Source organism: Centruroides vittatus, unplaced genomic scaffold (assembly GCF_030686945.1).
Source record: "Centruroides vittatus isolate TY-2023 unplaced genomic scaffold, ASM3068694v2 scaffold_324, whole genome shotgun sequence".
Taxonomy (NCBI): domain Eukaryota; kingdom Metazoa; phylum Arthropoda; class Arachnida; order Scorpiones; family Buthidae; genus Centruroides; species Centruroides vittatus.
The window spans coordinates 244309-262911 of record NW_027122701.1 but is presented as its reverse complement, the minus strand read 5'-3'; the positions used below and the strand labels follow the sequence as shown (position 1 = coordinate 262911).

Sequence of the window (18603 nt, the reverse complement as noted above, 5' to 3'; positions counted from 1 at the left end):
CAGCATTATCATCATCTATCAGCATTACAGAAAAGATTTATTTACAGGATTCCTACTCAAATTTTTGTTTTAAATTCCCTGACTTCCCTTGACCAACTTTGTACAAATTTCCTGACCCTCAAGTCCCTTATAGCATGGCACATTGACAAAATAAAACATTATTATGCATATATGCTATTGCTTCTCCAACTTTTAATTTGTCTGATATAATCTGGTAGTTGTTTGGCATATTATAAAATGTTTTATTAAATTAAACTAGTTTATCCTGTTATTAATCCTCAACCATAAATTTATGTGATTTTGAAAAAATAAAAAAGCCATTATTTATTTATTATTCATTAACAAATCCTGTATAATCCATGTACAAAAAAGTATATATTTATTAAATTTATCCATTCCTGAACTTTATATAAAATATTAATAAATTGGAAAAAATCAAAAGCTGTTTTGTTATGCAATCAAAATTATTAAAATAAAAAATGATAAATAACAACATTTAAATTAAAATTATTTATCATTTTTTGTACTTTGTAAATTTTTGGGGAAATTTTGTGTATTCTTGGGAGAAATTTTGGGTCCTGAAAATATTATGCACACCTTTTCATAAGTTGCATTGCACCACATTACTTCTTGCTGCCTGCACATGGCTACACATAGTCAAGCATATTGTCAGCAAAAAGATCAACAAGGTAGCCAAAGAGGCAAATTCCCTGACTTTCCACAACTTTTTCTAAACACTGATGAAAAACCCTGATTTTTTACTGACTTTCCAGGTGTGTAGGAATCTTGTATTTAAGTAAGTACTTTTGACAGTTTATAGGTGTCCTTCTGAGATAATATGATAAACTGTCTTATAAAGTGTTGAAAGTATTCAGTTAAATAAATCTTTTTTGTAATACTGTTAGACAGTTGTGCTGTTAATTCTGTATAATAAAATTACTATTAAATCTAAATTATTGTAGATTTACCTTTTGTAATGGACGAGAGAGATTCATTTGTTGAAAACTGCTTGATTCATCATAAAAAATTGAATCACCTACTACATCTTCAGATTCTGACTAAAAATAAACAATCTAGGTTAAATATTGATCAAGTAATGTATTGTATAAATTTTTATTATAAAAATAAGCTTCCTCTGCAACTGGAAAGTAATTAGAATAATATATAAAATATTAAATTAGATAATAAAACAAAAATAATTATTCATTATATATTATTCTACTATAATTTAATTAGAAATTTTAATATATATTTTTTTATTTATTAATACAATAGATGTGTTGCCATTTATTTTGTAATTTAATAAGATTTGACATTAATTTTAATATTTATGGTTTATTATAACTAGATATGTAATGTTATACCTTTTACTAACAATGGCCTTTATATGTAATATTTTCCCCTTTGTATCTAGATATTCAATTTTAATACTTTAATCAACTCAGAATAATAAGATTTTTTAATATTTAAATTCATCTATTTTCTCTAGTGATCTTGCCATATACAAATTTCTAATTCTTTTGATTAGTTTGCTTGTTCCCAGTATACTTTGTTTGCTAGAAATTAATCACAATTCATCATCTCAAATATAATTATTATTATAAAGGTATTATGTATAGCTGAATCTGTTGGCATAATTCCTATTTATTTACTTAACATTATTAAGTTCAACACAATAACTTTCATTTTTATAAATATAAAAATATATTAATGACACAAATGTCTTCCTGTCCATTGTTTCGATTGTCAGTGATTACCCAAAAACAGTTCTCACTTGCAGAGACTGTTTTTGAATATTTGTGCTAGTGATCAAAATGACATACAGGAAGACATTTGTGTTGTTAATATATTTTTATATTTATATGTAAATACTGCCAGCCAAGTGTAATTCTAATTTTAATTAATTATTATTGTAAATTTAATGGTATTTGGTATAACCATCACTGAAGGATGTTTTGTCTCTTTTTCATTTTTCTGTACAGGTGTCGCCTTAAATAAAAGGTCGTCTCTACAAGTGAAAACTGGTTTTGGATAATTGATGGTAATTGAAAAAACATGCAGGGAAGACATTTATGCTGTTTATATATTTTTTAATATTTATATGTAAATACATTTTTCACTTATGGGTCAATATATTAATTCAAATTCAAGAATTAATTTAAATATTGTGAATATTTTTAATATAATATGCCAAAATATGAAAAATTGTTTGTATCAAATTATGCCACTTTATATAAAAGGAATTTTTATACTAAAACAATAAAAAACAATTTTAGTCTTTAAGAAAGAAAAAAAAAAAAAAAACAGAATTAAAAAAAATAAAATTTATAAAAAAAGTTGAAAATTTTAACCTTAAGAACAGACAACATTAAGAAAAGTAATGACAATTTTTTTCTTTTCAAAGATATCAACGAATTTTTCATATAGAAAAAAAATTTTATTCCAATATTCAGTTATTTTAGCTTTTCTTACTAAATGAGGTAAAGAAGTAAAAAAAATGTTCAATTTCTAAATACTAAACTAGAGCTAACTGAAATTATACAATTAAAAATTAGACCTTGTTAATTTTTAGTTATCAAATTTCATATCAAATTTTAATTTTGGTTTTACAAGTGTTAGAAATAAAATCTAAAAATTCTTGTATTAAAACAAAATTCAAAATAAAATATTTCTTTTTTGAAAACATCCAAGCCTGAATTATTATAATTACCAAATAGTTCAAAAGTTATTCCTTTTTATTTATTTATAAACATTTTATTTTGCAGACTTATTCTATATCTATTGCAAAAAATTATTTTTTGTTCTTTGTTTAAATAATCACTATCTTTGAAATGTACTAAGCAATATAAATCTGTCTCTACAAATGTATTAATAAGCCAATTTTTAAGATTAAACATCATTTTATTGTTATTCTAAGATAGAATAAATTATTAAAAAATTCTCTTCCTAATTTGATTTTACTTTTACTTAAATATTCAACATTCAATATACACTGGAAAAAAACAAATTTTCTTTACCAAATTTGAAACCAAGTAGATTCAATATTTTCTATTGAGTATATTTTTGTTACTTACATTTAAAAACTATATTTTGGTACTAATTTCTCAAAAAATAATATTTTCTTCAATGTTGATAAAATATTCATTGCTTTATGACAAGATACAGTGACAGAATGTTTTATCGATACAGTGATGGTATATTTCAAGCAGTGTATATTTTATAAACAGATACTACTGTATTAAACTGTATTTTGCTTCATTTCAATTGCTTTTTATTTAGTGAATATTTTGAATTTTATCCTAAAATTAATATTGAAGTTTTAAAATTTTTTACTGCAAAAATATGAATTGCAACTATACAGTTATATGCAGTTGATAAATCAGTTCAGTTTTATCAAAAATAAATTTTTCTATTTAAAATTTAATTAAAGACAATATATGATTATAATAATCCTATATATGTTATAGATTAATGTAATTAATGCATTCTATGAAAGCAGCACACTAATCTAATAATATAATCAATATAAATTAACCTGATTTATTAACCAAAGACTTTCAAAATGTTTATTAATTTTTTTGTGATACCATTTTTATTATTTTTTATTAAATGAAATATATAGAGATTGAAATATATTGTATATAAACAAACTTAAAACATTATACTTATTAAAATATTAAAGTAAAAAACTTGTAAAACTTTAATATCAGTTTTAGGATAAAATTCAAAATATTCACAAAATAAAAGAAACCATTAAATTGAAGCAAAACTACAGTTGTATATCAATATATTTTTTCAATAAATATTTAAAAAGAGTATTTAATTTAAATTGAAAATGTCAGAGTTTAAACATTGTTGTTTAGACTTTGGCATTAAGTTATCTAATAATTTAAAAATTCAACTTTTTTTTAAATCTTGTTATTCTCTTTACATAACAAAATCTGGAATTAGAGCCTTTAGCCTAACTTTTACTTAAAAGTAAAGAATTATAAATATCAACTTATTATCAAAAAACAAAAATATCGATAAAGATTTTTATTATGGACAAAAACTAGTAGTACTTAAACAAGAACACACAGATACACCAAAAACAGCTATAAAAGATCAGTATGTTATATCAAATATTAAATTATCAAAAAATGGCAGTTTCACAAAATAAAGTCAAAATTCAGCCAAACTAATTAGGGATGACAATCGACTTTTTTATACAACTAATTTCATGTAATTATCCAGTTCAGGAAAATTTGGCCATAAATTTAATAAAATTGTCAGTCTGCCATTTTAGAAAATTTGTGTTCAAGTCTGGGTCAAGAATCATAGGAATGTCAAACCCTATCCTTCACCTTATGACCACCCTCTTTATGGGCCTGACTGAACCTGTAATAGATACGATTAAAAATAGCCGTTATTTGGCTATAGAATAAAGAGTTAAAAAAATTGTAATGCATATATTGTCATTCAAATCATTTGCTAAATATTGTATGTACTAGTAGCTTGATAATACAATTTAACACTGCACTGCATTTTTATCCTAGTTACTTGAAACAGTTCATAAATTGTGTTAATTTGAGAATCACATTAATCAAATATGCATTAAGGGATTACTGTATCCCTTAATGCATATTCAATAATTAATTAGTGCTTGTATTGATAGCTACCATTCTGTTGTGTTTTATTTTTTGATTTTGTTTTTGCTAGACATTTAAACTTTTATGATTTGATTAATCAATTTTATGGGTTTGTTAGACCCTCACGCTGTAATATTCTGCTATTCAGATACATATTACTGGAAAATTTACAAAGTCAAATATACTTAATCAAAATGAAAGATAATTTGAATACAACTAATTTAAACAAATAATAATAGATATTCAAATACTCACTTCATCAACTTGAAGTTCTAAATTCTGTTTCTTTTTTAATTTTTTACATTTTCTTTGTTTGACTCTCAGTACATCTATCAGTACAATTAAAAATAATATAAAAATAATTAACTACAAAAAAGCACAAAAACTTTAAATAATAAATTCAAAAGCAATATTTCAAAAACATTGTTTTTAAGATAATACATTGTGTAGTCTGAGCAAATGTTTTATAAATTATTTCTATTTTCCTTTCTCAATGCACCTTTAATAGTATGTAAAATTTAAATATTGTCATTGTTTTTGACCCAGTTAAAGGGCCATCTTCAGGTGTGGAGAGTTAAATAATTTACAAATTCAGTTTTGTATAAACAATAGAAATAGATCTTTTTGATCATGTATAACCACAGTGGCCAAACTATAGCTTGTGAGTCACATGCTGCTCTTCTAGACTCTTACTGCAGCTCCCTTCTATTTATATAATATCATATAGGCTTGGTACATATTACTTAAACATATATAATATTTTTTGTAAGCTTTCTGACTATTATATAGTGTATTATACATATGGACTGTAAGCTTAAAAAGCAACTTGAACAAGCAACTGAAAGTCAAGAAAATGTTCTTATGAGCTAAATTTTAAACAGTTAGTGTTGCAACCACAAACCTAACAAACCTGTAAGTAATGAAGAAGAAACATTGACTTGTATTTAGATAAAAAGAAAGATTTATTGTTATAAATTAATTTTATATTTTCTCAAAGTGTTTTTTTCAATAGTCTTTTTTACATATTTATCCAAATGCATGTATATTTAACCTGATATAATGATATTTACTATAGAACAGTGATAACTATATGTATATATATATATATATATATATATATATAGTTATCACTGTTCTATAGTAAATATATAAAAAAATATTATAAATATTATATTTTATAATAATATAAAATATAAAATAAAAAATTATGAAAAAACTAAATAAGGAAATAAATATTTCCTCATTTAGTTTTTTCATAATGTTTTATTTTACCTACTTATTAGCCTGGCTATATTTTCATCTAAAAATATTAAATTCTAAATGAAGTGTTAAAGAATCATAATTTTTTTTACTTAAGTGAATGTTGTTCAAGAAATTTAGAATATTTGAAATCATTTTCAAAAAGTTTAGAATAATATAAAATAAATTAATAAATATTGTCCATTTACAAGTAATAGTACTTGTAAAAATAATAAAGTTTACAGAAATAATTTTGAAAATAATAAAGTTTACAGAAATAATTTAAATACGCGTAACATCTTCGCGCACGTGCCTTACTGCACAAGGAAGGCATGGATATTGAAACAGATTTAATGCAGGTGTTTTATCCGTTTGTACAGATTGATCCAAGTGCCAGGCAACTCAAGGGTGGGAGAATTACAAGGAGACAGCAGTGTGGTGAAGAGAGCCTCCCAAATGTGCACCAATCTCCTTTCATCACAGCACTTGAGCATCACCGCACAGTCCCAAAGTGGGGTGTGGTGGTGCTGTACAACCAACTTGGACAACTCGGTGTCGCAGCTGCCCCCTGCGACAGACCATTGGTGTTCTGCTATACGGGTGGACAGCATCCTGGTGGTCGCCCCTATGTAGTGGGTGTGTGCCCCCAACAGTGGGTTTTCCAATGGAATGGAATATACGCCATGCCTTCCTTGTGCAGTAAGGCACGTGCGCAAAGATGTTATGTGTATTTAAATTATTTCTGTAAACTTTATTATTTTCAATAGTACTTGTAATTTACTGCAATTATGTAAACTGTATCATAGGTAGTATTGTATAAATTAGAAACCAGCAATTGTCACAAAAGCAGGGTAAACATACCATGGGTAAGAAACCACAATTAAGCCTGGATCAAACAGCCAAAATTATTGATTTATACAAAGAAAATATTAAGCAAGAAAAAATAAGAAAGAAAGAAAATTGTTTGCAGTCTAAAGAGCAAAAATTAATTCGAACATTTAATGAAACTGGAACTTTAAATGCTGAAAAACACTTCAGTCATCCAAAATTTACTTCAAAAACAACAGAAATCAGCATTTAGAAAAATCATAAAACAAAACAGACATGCAAACTTGCAACAGATGTCACAAGAATTGAAATGCTGTGATTGGAAAACCAGCTTCAAAAACAATGGTTTACAATTATTTGAAGGAGATGGGTTATACAATAGCCAAATCAAAGAGAAATTTTATGTGACAAAACTTCAAAAGAAAAAAATGATTAACCTGAACCAAAAAAATACATTTTGTGTTTATTTAAATTATGGAGGAAAAGTTTGGCACTTGAAATGTGAAACCAACAATTCAGATTTTTTACGATCAGTTATTATATTTCCCACAAAAGTTATGGTGTGGGTTGGAAAATTGTGATTTCTTAATGAGATAATAAATGGTGATATTTTAGACTATTTCCTCATCCCAAAAATGAAAGATCATTTTCAAAATGATGATGTAATCTTTCAACAGGACAGAGTTATATATGCAAAACAGCCAAAGAATGGTTTACATCTGAAAAAATAAAGCTCTTAGATTTACCTGGAAACTCACCAGAGTTGTCCCTAATTGAAAGTATTTGGTCCATTTATAAAAAATGACTGCAAGAATCTAACCCAACCAACAAAGAAGATTTAAAAGAAAAAAGTACAAAACTTTTATCTGAAATTAGTCTTAAACAATGTCAATCACTTATTGATAGTGTGCCAAAAAGAATAAAATCTATAATCCATAATAAATAAGATTTAACTATTCAAATAAAATATTTTATACTTTTTGAACAGGATTTAAAATATTCTAAATTTTTTAAATATCATTCACTTAAGTAAAAAATTATGACTTTAATACTTTATTTAGAAATTAATTTTTCTTAGATAAAAATATAGCTAAAAGACCAGGCTAAATATCCCCTTATTTATTATTTTTGTAATTTGTTCATTTTACCTAATTATTGTCATTCAAAGATCAGTTCAAAAAGTTTAAAATAACTGAACACCATCACAAAGAAATTTATAATGGAATTCAATTATTCTAAACTTTTTGAACTGACTGCGTTATTATTACTTATTATTATTATTTGTAATTTTAGCATTATTCTCAGATATATTACACTATAATTAAAAGTGAAAATCATAAAAAAGAGAATGAGATACCAATAAAAAATTAACTAATAACTAATAATTCACTAGTTATTTACCATCATTACCCTGCACTAATTGAAAAGTGGTTTGGTTTGTTTTTAAAAATTGTCAGCTTATATTAGAAAGATTATACAGTACTTAACATATAAACAAAACTCACATTTTAATTATTATTAAAAAGTTACTAAAATATTGTCCATATTATGGTATTGTTGATTATAATTGATATAAATCAATTTTGTTTAATTCTGAAAAAATAAACAGGATATGCCAGGAATATATCCTTGGTAGTATGTCAGAAATATAAATTATTAGAGAACTTTTGGTTAGATTCACAAAAGTTTTAAATACTTGCAAAGTAAAACAGTCAAAACTTTGTAGTGAAAAAATTAACAACTAAGCCAAAAATTTTTAAAGAATATGTGCCTCCAGGCTCTAGCTCAGCAAAAAATGGAAATTCCAACTAGCTCCAGATCTAGCTCTGACTTCAAAACTCTGATTTAAACTTCACCCATTGTTAAAGGTGCATTGATTAATTCATTTCAAATATATTAATGTTATTAATTTGTTCCAATAGGTTGTTTTTAGAAATTTGTTTTAAACCTCACTGGAATTGATTACAGCTTTTTGGTAGATGTATTTATTACTGTTTTGAGTTATTTCAGTCTTCTAATTGGTGTTGGAACTCTTTTATTTTGGTACTGTATTTCAAAACAATTTAACGTTTTCATTAAATAATTAACAATACAGTAGACCCTTGACTGTCCAAAGCAAACCTATAAGTAAATATAATATACTGTATCATGAATATACTATACTGTAATTCATGAATATACTTTATACTTTCCATTAATAGGAACAGATAAAATGGTAATTGATGATGATAAATTTGGATGGGATTTGGGAAATTTTTGGAATTTGTTTGACCTGATAGAAGGATCTGTTTGATCAAACAGAACAGAGATATTGAAAGCATCATCTTATTAAAAATGTTAAAACAGAGAAGTCAAATGTCCACTTCAGATTATTTTAAATCAAACATTTAAGACTGTAAGCATAACATTTTCATGTATAGTACATAAAAGTTTTTATTGTATTGCCCATATAGCCTGTGTAGTGTCACACAAGAATACTACATATACTTTACAGTACTGTGTATTACTATTGGACATAATACTATATACAGTATCCAGTATTTATTATAATTGTGTCATCTCCTTTGACAAGACCACCCCTTGAGGTGACTGATTTTCCTAAGTTGGGGATGGTCATCTTAAAGAAGTTTTACTATACAATAATATACATATTTATTCTTAAAACTATTGTACATAGCAGTATAATAAATGGCATAAACACTGTTGCTTCTTATATCTGATTAAATCCAATAAAGTATAAAAAAGGCTTAAAAGTGATACTATCTAAATTTTTTTATATTCGTAATTTTAAATTCAAATGTCAGTGGTCATCCATTTTATCCATATTTTCAGTTACCTGAGATAACATCAGTTCACATTACCTCAGATAATCAAGATTCTACAGTAGTTATAACTTAAAATCTTATATTTAAATTTCAAACGATTGTTTATACAAATAAAAGTGATAACTTTAAATTTGGAAAAATTTTTGTCAAATCAAAACATTTCTATATTTCTTTTTAATAAATAAATAATTAAAAATTAATTTAAATATATTTTATTACAACATTAATATTAGTTTATGTTATTTTTGATTAATTATATACTTCTGCATGGTAATTCATATTATATAAAATTATTGAAATATTTAATTCAATTTAAATAAGTAATATATTAAAGTTTTTATAATAAGTCAATTATTAATTTTCTCTTACCTGATATTTCATCCTCAGAAATATCTGAGGACTGATTATCAGAATGTTCTTCATTAACACCATTGATTTCAGATTGAATCTATAATTTAATATATTACATTAATCTAAATGCAAAATACAAATAGATATTTATTTGACATACAGCAGAATCTACTTAGTATACTCACTTCAATACTCTACTGATAATAATAACTAATTGATAATATTAAGTAGATAAATAAATATGACTGCAATTAATAGAAATTCTGATCTTATTGACTGACATTAAAGAAAATGTTAAAACAATTGTAAAATGTATAACTTAAACGCTTATTAATTATAATTATTGCTGTTAGTGCATTGTGTCTTACTTGATTGATACTATCCCTAGTATTATGCTGGATCCAGAGCAAGGCATAACTACCAAAAAAAATTGTACAGTAGAAGTTTGTTAATACTGATGATCTGGAATATTCAGTGATCTGAAACTGTTTGAAAAATAGCCAATAATCCAGAAATGTCTGATACCAATCACACCTACTATATTTTATGCATGTGTAGTCACATGTATACAACACACATCTGGAAATAATTATTATAGAAATGTTTATTTTGTACAATAATTTGTTTTTGCAGGTTTTTCAATCAATCTTAACACAGTATAGTTGTGCACTGCATTATCTTCATAAGAAGCATAAACAAATCTGAAGTACAAATAAATAATCCACACCTTATACTTACTGCAGCAAGTATTTTTAATGAACAAAAACAATAAGCAAACATACAAAATTTAAAACAAATAGAACAAAAAACAATTTAAATTCAATGTTAAAATATAAATAACAAAAAATAAAACAAAAAATTTAACTATAAAATACAAATAAATAAAATATAGGAAAGAATATAAAACGATAATATATTTGGTTGTTAACATTAACAATAAACTGCAACAAATATTTAACAAAGCTAGATTTCAGCAATTTCCACACAGTGGATAAAGAGTAAGCATCATGGTAGTTAACATATTCAAGATTTCTATTAACCTTGTAGATTTCCAAGACTTTCATGTGTTTTAGGCTATTTTACATCATTCACAGGCCTAATAACTTTAGCATCATCCCAAGAGACCTCCATTACATAAGATAGTGGTGAAGTGCAACAATCTCAGTCTGGTCTTTAAGCACAATCCCATAATGTTCAAGCCTATACACAGTGACAAGATTATGAAATCTTCCAAATCTTCTGGTGTTTGTTCCATACCCATAAAAGACCAATTTCAACATAAAGTTAACATATGTTAGTGTTACCCTACAAAACCTCCATGACAGAATTAAAGAGTAGAAATATATGGTCAATAAAAGTCTAAATAGCATCACTCTGTTTTCACAAACAAATATAGCATGGAGGTCTCTTGGAATTTCGTACTTAAATCTTTTGTTTTATTTTATTTTTTTATATATTTTAATGTTAAATTTAAATTGCATTTTTGTCTTTTCATTTTAAATTATGCATGTTTGCTTACCAATGAATGTTCTAAAATTGACGAAGACCTATCAACTGAGTCAAAAATGTTTTTGTTCATTAAAAATATTTCCTGAAGTAATTTTAAGATGTGATTATTTATAAAAATAAATAAATTATTTAAAACAATGGAGTCAGAATTTATTATCTTACTTAACTGTACTATAAGCAAGTACATGAAAATTCAAATTTTCCTTCCTTTCTGACTTATGGAGGACTAATGATTTCTCAACTCTAAAACATTTACTAAAAATGATATAGAATTAGAATTAAAAAGGCTAAAAAACCAGTTAAATCTGAATAATGGCATGGTGCCAGCGGAGTGCTGGGTAAATCTTGTCGGGTATACAAGTTGTAATTATGGAGTGAGAAACTAATAATGGATATTTATCATAGTTGGCAATTTGAACTGTATTGTATATTTAAAAATAAGCCCTACTGAGGAGGCCAGTGTACTGGAAAAATGCATTTGGGAATAAGTGTGAAGTAATAAAAAAAGTGTTTTTCTCTCCAAAAAAACTGGGTTTTTAGCCTTTTTAATTCTAATTCTATTTCATTTTTAGAAAATGTTTTAGAGTTGAGAAAACACTAGTCCTCCATAAGTCATTAAGGAAGGAAAATTTGAATTTTTGTGTACTTGCTTTATAGTACAATTAAGTAAGGTGATTACTTACTTTTAAGTTCTTCCTCTAGTTCCTTTGTGATTTCTTTACAAATTGAAAGTACTGTGGAAATTCCCTGTATTCACTCAGCAGAATGGTTCAGAAAATGTTTCTTTTTCTAAACTTACACCATTCTACTAGGTGAATACCAAGGTAAGGAGTTTCCACAGTATAGTATAGTCCAGTTTTCTGGAGTATTTTTAATTTTAAATTGAAAGTATACAGCATAATCCAGCATCACTTCTGGTCCCATAGATGCAGATAAATAAACTTCTTTATTTTGTTAAGTATTGTTTGTTGATGCATATGTGTCTGTATTTCAAAATTTCCTATGTGATGTGATGAGTTGTTTATTAGAGCATTATCAAATATAAAACTAAAAAATAGAATAATTTGTGACATTCTTTCTGTAATGTATGTGCCATGATGCCTGTGCAAGACATGACTACAGGCACAATAAGTATTTTATCATTTTCCACAAGCACTTCACACAGTATTTCATGGGCAAGTTCTGAATATTTACCAACTTTTTTGGTGTATATATTTTGTATGTTTTGAGTATTTGGAATGGTTATATCTATAATGTATGTGATTGTGTTTTGTTTGTCAATGAATGTAGTCTGATCTGTTGTGATGAACTATTTTGTCTGTGATTATGGCTTGGTCATACTATGTTTTGTATATATTATTTTCAAATACTGTCTGTGATTTGTATTTGTAATAAGGTTTCCAAGTGTGTAATAGTTTGCTATTATGTGCAAGCTTTTCATGTATCATATTTACTATTTAGTGTGCTTGTGTAAATACTCTATCAACTGAACTGGAGAGATAGCTTGATATTTTTACTTACAGTTTGAAAAACATTCATAACAATTTAAGAAACCAGATAATCCAGCACCATTTAGCAGCTTACTAGCTGTATGGTAAACATTTTGGAATTTTCACAGTTCCATTTTCAGATCCAAATCAGGTACATAAGATCTGTAAGTAAATAAGTAGTTTGTATGCTCTAAAAGCTTGCAACCAAATATGATATGGTGAATAGTTTCATGCATGATGTCACATTTCCTAAAAGTATCATCTGTAAGTGTTGTGTCCTTTAAGATAAACTTTCTGTAATTTTTAGTATTTGCAACTTAGTCTTGTATGACAATCATGAACCTTTCTGTCTCTCCAAAGTGGTATTACTGATCAGCCAGCAGCTTGAGACAGTTTTGTCAACATGATCCAGCTAAGATAATTTGGATTCCTACTGTGGAGCTAATTCTGTATCCAAGAATGTTTTATGGTGTCTGTGTCTTTTATGTATTGTTTTATACCCAAGTTAGTATTGTGTGGATTTAATGGTGTATTGTTTTTGTCTGCAAGACTATAATTATAATATTTTGTGTAACTATAATGTTTCTTGATTTTTTTTGTGGAAACAGTCTTGCAGTGTCTGTATTTGTTTGTTGTGAAGATTTGTTATATCTGGGAGGCCTCATCCTCCCTCTTTATGTAGAAGAGTCCTTCTACATAAAGAGGGAGAATATACATAGAGATTCTAATAACTGATAATGATATCTATAATTACAATAAATGTTCTTACAGAAAGATTTACCAGGTCTTTCTGTTTTATACTAAATAATGTTCATGACATAGTTAATTATAAGTAACTTTATCACTTATAAATGTATTTTAAAGTGTTATTTATATATCCAGTAATATATTTAGACATATAAGTGGTATTATATTGTTTGTCTTAAATAAGTTGGCATCTAAAATAAATAAACTGATGATCAAATAATTTTTAGCAATCTGCCAAAGCAAACAGTTTGATTTTATTTAATTAGCATACATTTTGCTAATTAATGCACAAAATCATATTTTTATCTTTCATTAGATATTAAAAATAATTTTTATATTTTTAAACAATACTGATTTATGAAACAAATAAAAATTGTTGCTTCTTAATTATATTCAATAATATTTTTATGTTATTTTAAATTTTAGTAGGTTTTATCATTGGAAATAGTGGTTAATGTGTACCTAGGTAGCCAAGATGGCGGACGGGGAAATTTTTCCCTACATTCTAGACGGCGACGGGGAAAATTTTTTCCCCTGTGTTCGACGTAGCAGCTGCGTTTCCTGTAACCTCGAAACAGAGACGCGCAATTTCGCATTTGTGACGTGAGAGGGAGCTCTTTGGAAATGTTGTGACGAAATGTGTTGGTGCCGAAATCGTCGAATTATGCAAATTTCATTTGCAGGGAGTTTAGAAGACAGTGGTGTGTTGCATGTTCAGTGTTGGCATCGGAATTTTTTTTTACAATATCTGTTCTTTCCGAATTGCTAAAAAGGTAATTTATATTTTTTACGAGTAAAAACAAAAAGATATTGCGTTCTTTTTGTTGAAATTTCTTGCACGTCATGGGCAACGTTAATTTGAGTTCAAAGGAATTCTGGGCCAAATGTACTACAAGGAAGTTTTATAAAATGATGGAAACAGATTATTTGAAATTGGGATTGAACCGGGCAATTGATAATGCATTCAAATTTGCGGTCAAATTAGGTATACAGCAGATAGAATCGCCGTGTTCTACGTGCGAATAAGACATGCAAATTATATTACAGAAGCGAAAGAAATGAATGTCTTCTTAGATGCAGTTCGTGTGCAGTTAAATATTCAGTGTACGAAGGAACTTTTAAAAGCAAATGTGGTCGTCTGTTCCTGGGGATGTATCTTGTCATTCATAATGGCACTACCTATGTCTAGAATGGGGTGCGACGATTTCGGCTTTAGCATACGGGATATCTCGAAAAGCTAGTATAGAACCTGAGACAGTTCCGTCTGCACCCGTTCAAAACATCGATAATAATAAGAAGAAGTGAAAGAAATCAAAGAAGGGTCGGGATAAGGAAACGTCAACCACCGCGAGTAAAAAAAGAAGAAATAAGAAGTCATCGACAGTAGCAGCCGACGCAAAAGAAGGGGGGAAAAAAGATCTATAATAAACGAAGATCAAAGTTCGAAAGTTGAGAGGAAATGTAAAAAAGGGAAATGACAGACAATTAATGTGAGTAAAAAATGTTTTTTTTTTTTCTATTAAAATAGGGTTTACAGTAGCTTATTATAGTATAGGAGTTTTTAGGTTGCGTTATTACGAAACAGTGCGCAACGCGCAGTCTCCATAGAAGACGAAGATGGCGACCGGAAACGCGTTAGCCATGTCGAACGCAGAGAAAAAAATTATCCCCGTAGCAGACTCGAATTAGGGAAAATTTTCCCCGTTGCCGTCTAGAATGTAGGGAAAAATTTCCCCGTCCGCCACCTTGGCTACCTAGGTACACATTAACCGAAATAGTATTAATAGTTTCATGTTATTTTTAATAACTTTTTCATAGCATCCTGATTTATTATATCAAGATAAAAGGAAAAATATAGTTGTTATAAACAACAAAAATTCATGGCTGATTTTTATAAATATACAAATTTGGGCACAATTCTAGGACCAAATGACATGGTTGGGACTTTAACAGAGCTGTAGAGCCAACTAATAGGAACAAAAAAGTCAAAGGAACCATGCCTGTACAGCTGACCCTTCATGAGATATAGGCTCCCCAAAATGACTCTATGTGAACTTTTTGAGACCATCAAAAATGGGGTAAAATTTAAAAGTGAAAATTTTCAAAACTAAATCTGCATTTTATACGCTTTCTGATTAGCAAATAGAGGAGATCTTAGTCAAAAGTCAAAACAAAATATCTTTATTTTCACCTGTATACCATTTGTGTGTTTTGGATCTTTCTTTTGTAAATTATTTTTATTTAAATTTTTAAATACTGAAATTGTTTAAAATGAAATACAAATTTTCTTACTTTTCTTTTTTCTTGAAATGCAGTAATTTTTTCTTCAATAGTTGTGAGAGAAGTTCCTTTAATATATTTTTCCAGATCATCAATATTTCTGCTTTGAATATTTGAAATATCCGTATCAAAATTAAATTCAGAAGAAAACCCAGAAAGTTTTTTTTTCTTTCTTTTCCTTGTTGATTCAATATCCTAGTAAAATAAAAATAATGTAAATAAACTATACATAGTTTCAATTTTTAATCTTCTGTTGATAGAAAACTTTTATAGTTTTAAAATAATTTATATACAGATTAAAGAGATTTTTTAAAATCTTATTTTACTCTACTCTACTCATTCAGTGGCGTAGCGAGGGGGGCAAGGGCCCCCTCACTACGCCACTGAATCATACCCAAGGCACCACTCGCAGAGGGGTGCCCAAATGGTCTCCAAGACAAACTATATGTGTTTCTGGAGGGGGAGGGGGGCACCAATAGTGTGTTGTGCCTGCCCCAGGTGCCATTTTATGTTCTGTATGCCACTACTATCATTGTCATAATTTTTACACCTTGAGAATAGTGATACTAAAATTTCATTTTCAACAAAATTTAATCCTCACTATCCGTTCTATATTTGGGTGTACTATAGATTACTCCTTATGGAATTTCAGGACTTTGATTATATATTTGAACTCAGGGGACCGAGACGAGTTCAACGGTACCCTATTTTTGGACCGGAGATGAAAAATAAAAAAGTTATCACACTTTTTAAGTTACCATACTTTTTTAATGCTCTCATGCAGACGGCACCGTAGTTTCTACTATTGCCATCTTGCGGTAAAGTCTGTAAACCGTGACGTCGGACTATGGTCATCTCCCGGAGCGTTAAACACACGATACGAGAGTGGAGAGAGTGACGTGACTTCCGATCATCGCGCGATTGCCATTTCGGTTAATGTTACTTATGGCAGCGAACATGGCGGCCCGACTGACCTCTCGTGTGGGAGCCACCACACGGCGCCATGTGCTAAACTAGTGATCAATTCACGGTAGTTCTTGAACAAAGTAAAAAAAGGGGGGAAATGTCTACTAAAGGCAATTTTAACAACAAGCACGCGACTCCTGATCGCGATAGCGAGGCCGACTTAGCGGAGAGCGACGCGACTCCCTATTCTCGTGCAATCGCCAAAAAAAAGTATGATAACTTTTTTATTTTTTGTCTCCGGTCCAAAAGTAGAGTATCGTTGAACTCGTCTCGGTCCCCTGAGTTCAGATATATACCCAAACACACGAAATTCCATAGGGAGTAATCTATAGTATACCCCTATATTTTGCAATTAGAGATAAGATTTGTGCAATATTGAAAACACATGAAACATTACGATTTGTATTTTTGGTTAATGTAACCCTTAATGCCAAGATGGCGGCTCGTCTCTGATTCCAGCAAGGAAACAGTGGGACGCACGTTCTAACCTAACCTAACCTATTCTAATAAATTACCATAATTATTAGCAACCAAATTATTAGAATAGGTTAGGTTAGGTTAGAACGTGCGTCCCACTGTTTCCTTGCCGGAATCAGAGACGAGCCGCCATATTGGCACCAAGGGTTACATTAACCGTATTTTTAAAATGCTGTTTATTCAAGTGATATAGATATAATAAAAAAATCAAAATTTATCATCTTTAAATCAATCAAAACATACGAATGTACTGTACAAATAATCGAGATGTATTCAACATATACAAAACACTACAATTGCAATATATTAGCAAAATAAATGATTTTTAGTATAACAAAAGTTAATCAAGTATTTATTTATTATATAATTTACCGAATTTTCGCTATCTGTTTCTTCATCCGCTATAGAAATTTCATCCTCGCTTATTGTTTTAACAAATCCAAATTGATCACAATATTTACTAGCCATACTTTTTCAAATACCGTACCACGTGTTGTGATCGCAGCGAAAGAAACGTGATTATTCGATTTTCGCGTTAGTTTCGTACTAAATCAATTTTGATCATAATATAATATAATTGAAGTGAATTAATTCTAACTATACTTACACATAAATTTTTATAAATGGATTAAAAAAATTATCTTCTAAAAAATTGTCTGAAACAAATGTCGAAAAAAACATTACATAATTTAAAAATAACAATCAGATTAAATTAAATTAAATTAATACTTTTATTAATTAAAGTTAACTAAAATTTAATTTTTACAGGTAATAAATTCAGTTATTTTAATTTAAGGTTTTAGCGGGAAATTCAGTAGCCATTTTTGTTGTTCGAAGTCAGAAAAATGGGAATTCGTGGTTTAGCTAAATTAATTGCGGATTACGCTCCCAATGCAATTAAAGAAAACGAAATTAAGAATTACTTTGGTCTGTAGAAACTTTCATATCTAATTTTATTTTTATACACTTGGACTTACGTCATGTTTATATTTTGACGTAGATAAGTAATAATACAAAGATTTAAAAAAATTCTTTTCAGTTTGAAGTAAAATATGTCATTTAAATAGCGAAAATGCTGCTCTTAATAAGGGGTTGGGACCTTATCTGTGTAAGTCACGAGTAAAAAGTCAAAGGAACTGATAACCCCTCATTGAGAACTGCAATTTTACCAACTTAACAATTGAATAATTACATAAAATACTTATTGAATTTGATTTTATTTTCGGGAAATTTTTCAACAGAATATCACAGAATTGTCTGAAA

General features: G+C 28.0%; 2 protein-coding genes across 2 annotated transcripts in view; one reads left to right on the top strand and one right to left on the bottom strand.

Annotated features, from left to right (window-relative positions):
• Rs1 (Dead-box helicase Rs1) overlaps positions 1-17835 on the bottom strand; it is a 49898-nt gene extending 32063 nt beyond the window's left edge. The window contains exons 1-5 of the mRNA XM_067286039.1: positions 17713-17835; positions 15910-16092; positions 9890-9968; positions 4884-4957; positions 969-1058 (exon numbers count right to left, since the gene is read on the bottom strand). Of these exons, the coding sequence (XP_067142140.1) occupies positions 969-1058; positions 4884-4957; positions 9890-9968; positions 15910-16092; positions 17713-17808 (522 nt within the window). The 5' untranslated portion in view covers positions 17809-17835. The remainder of the gene's footprint in view (positions 1-968; positions 1059-4883; positions 4958-9889; positions 9969-15909; positions 16093-17712) is intronic.
• A 277-nt stretch (positions 17836-18112) lies between these two features.
• Fen1 (flap endonuclease 1) overlaps positions 18113-18603 on the top strand; it is a 44801-nt gene continuing 44310 nt past the window's right edge. Inside the window, exon 1 of the mRNA XM_067286005.1 lies at positions 18113-18267. Coding sequence (XP_067142106.1) covers positions 18186-18267 — 82 coding nt within the window. The 5' untranslated portion in view covers positions 18113-18185. The remainder of the gene's footprint in view (positions 18268-18603) is intronic.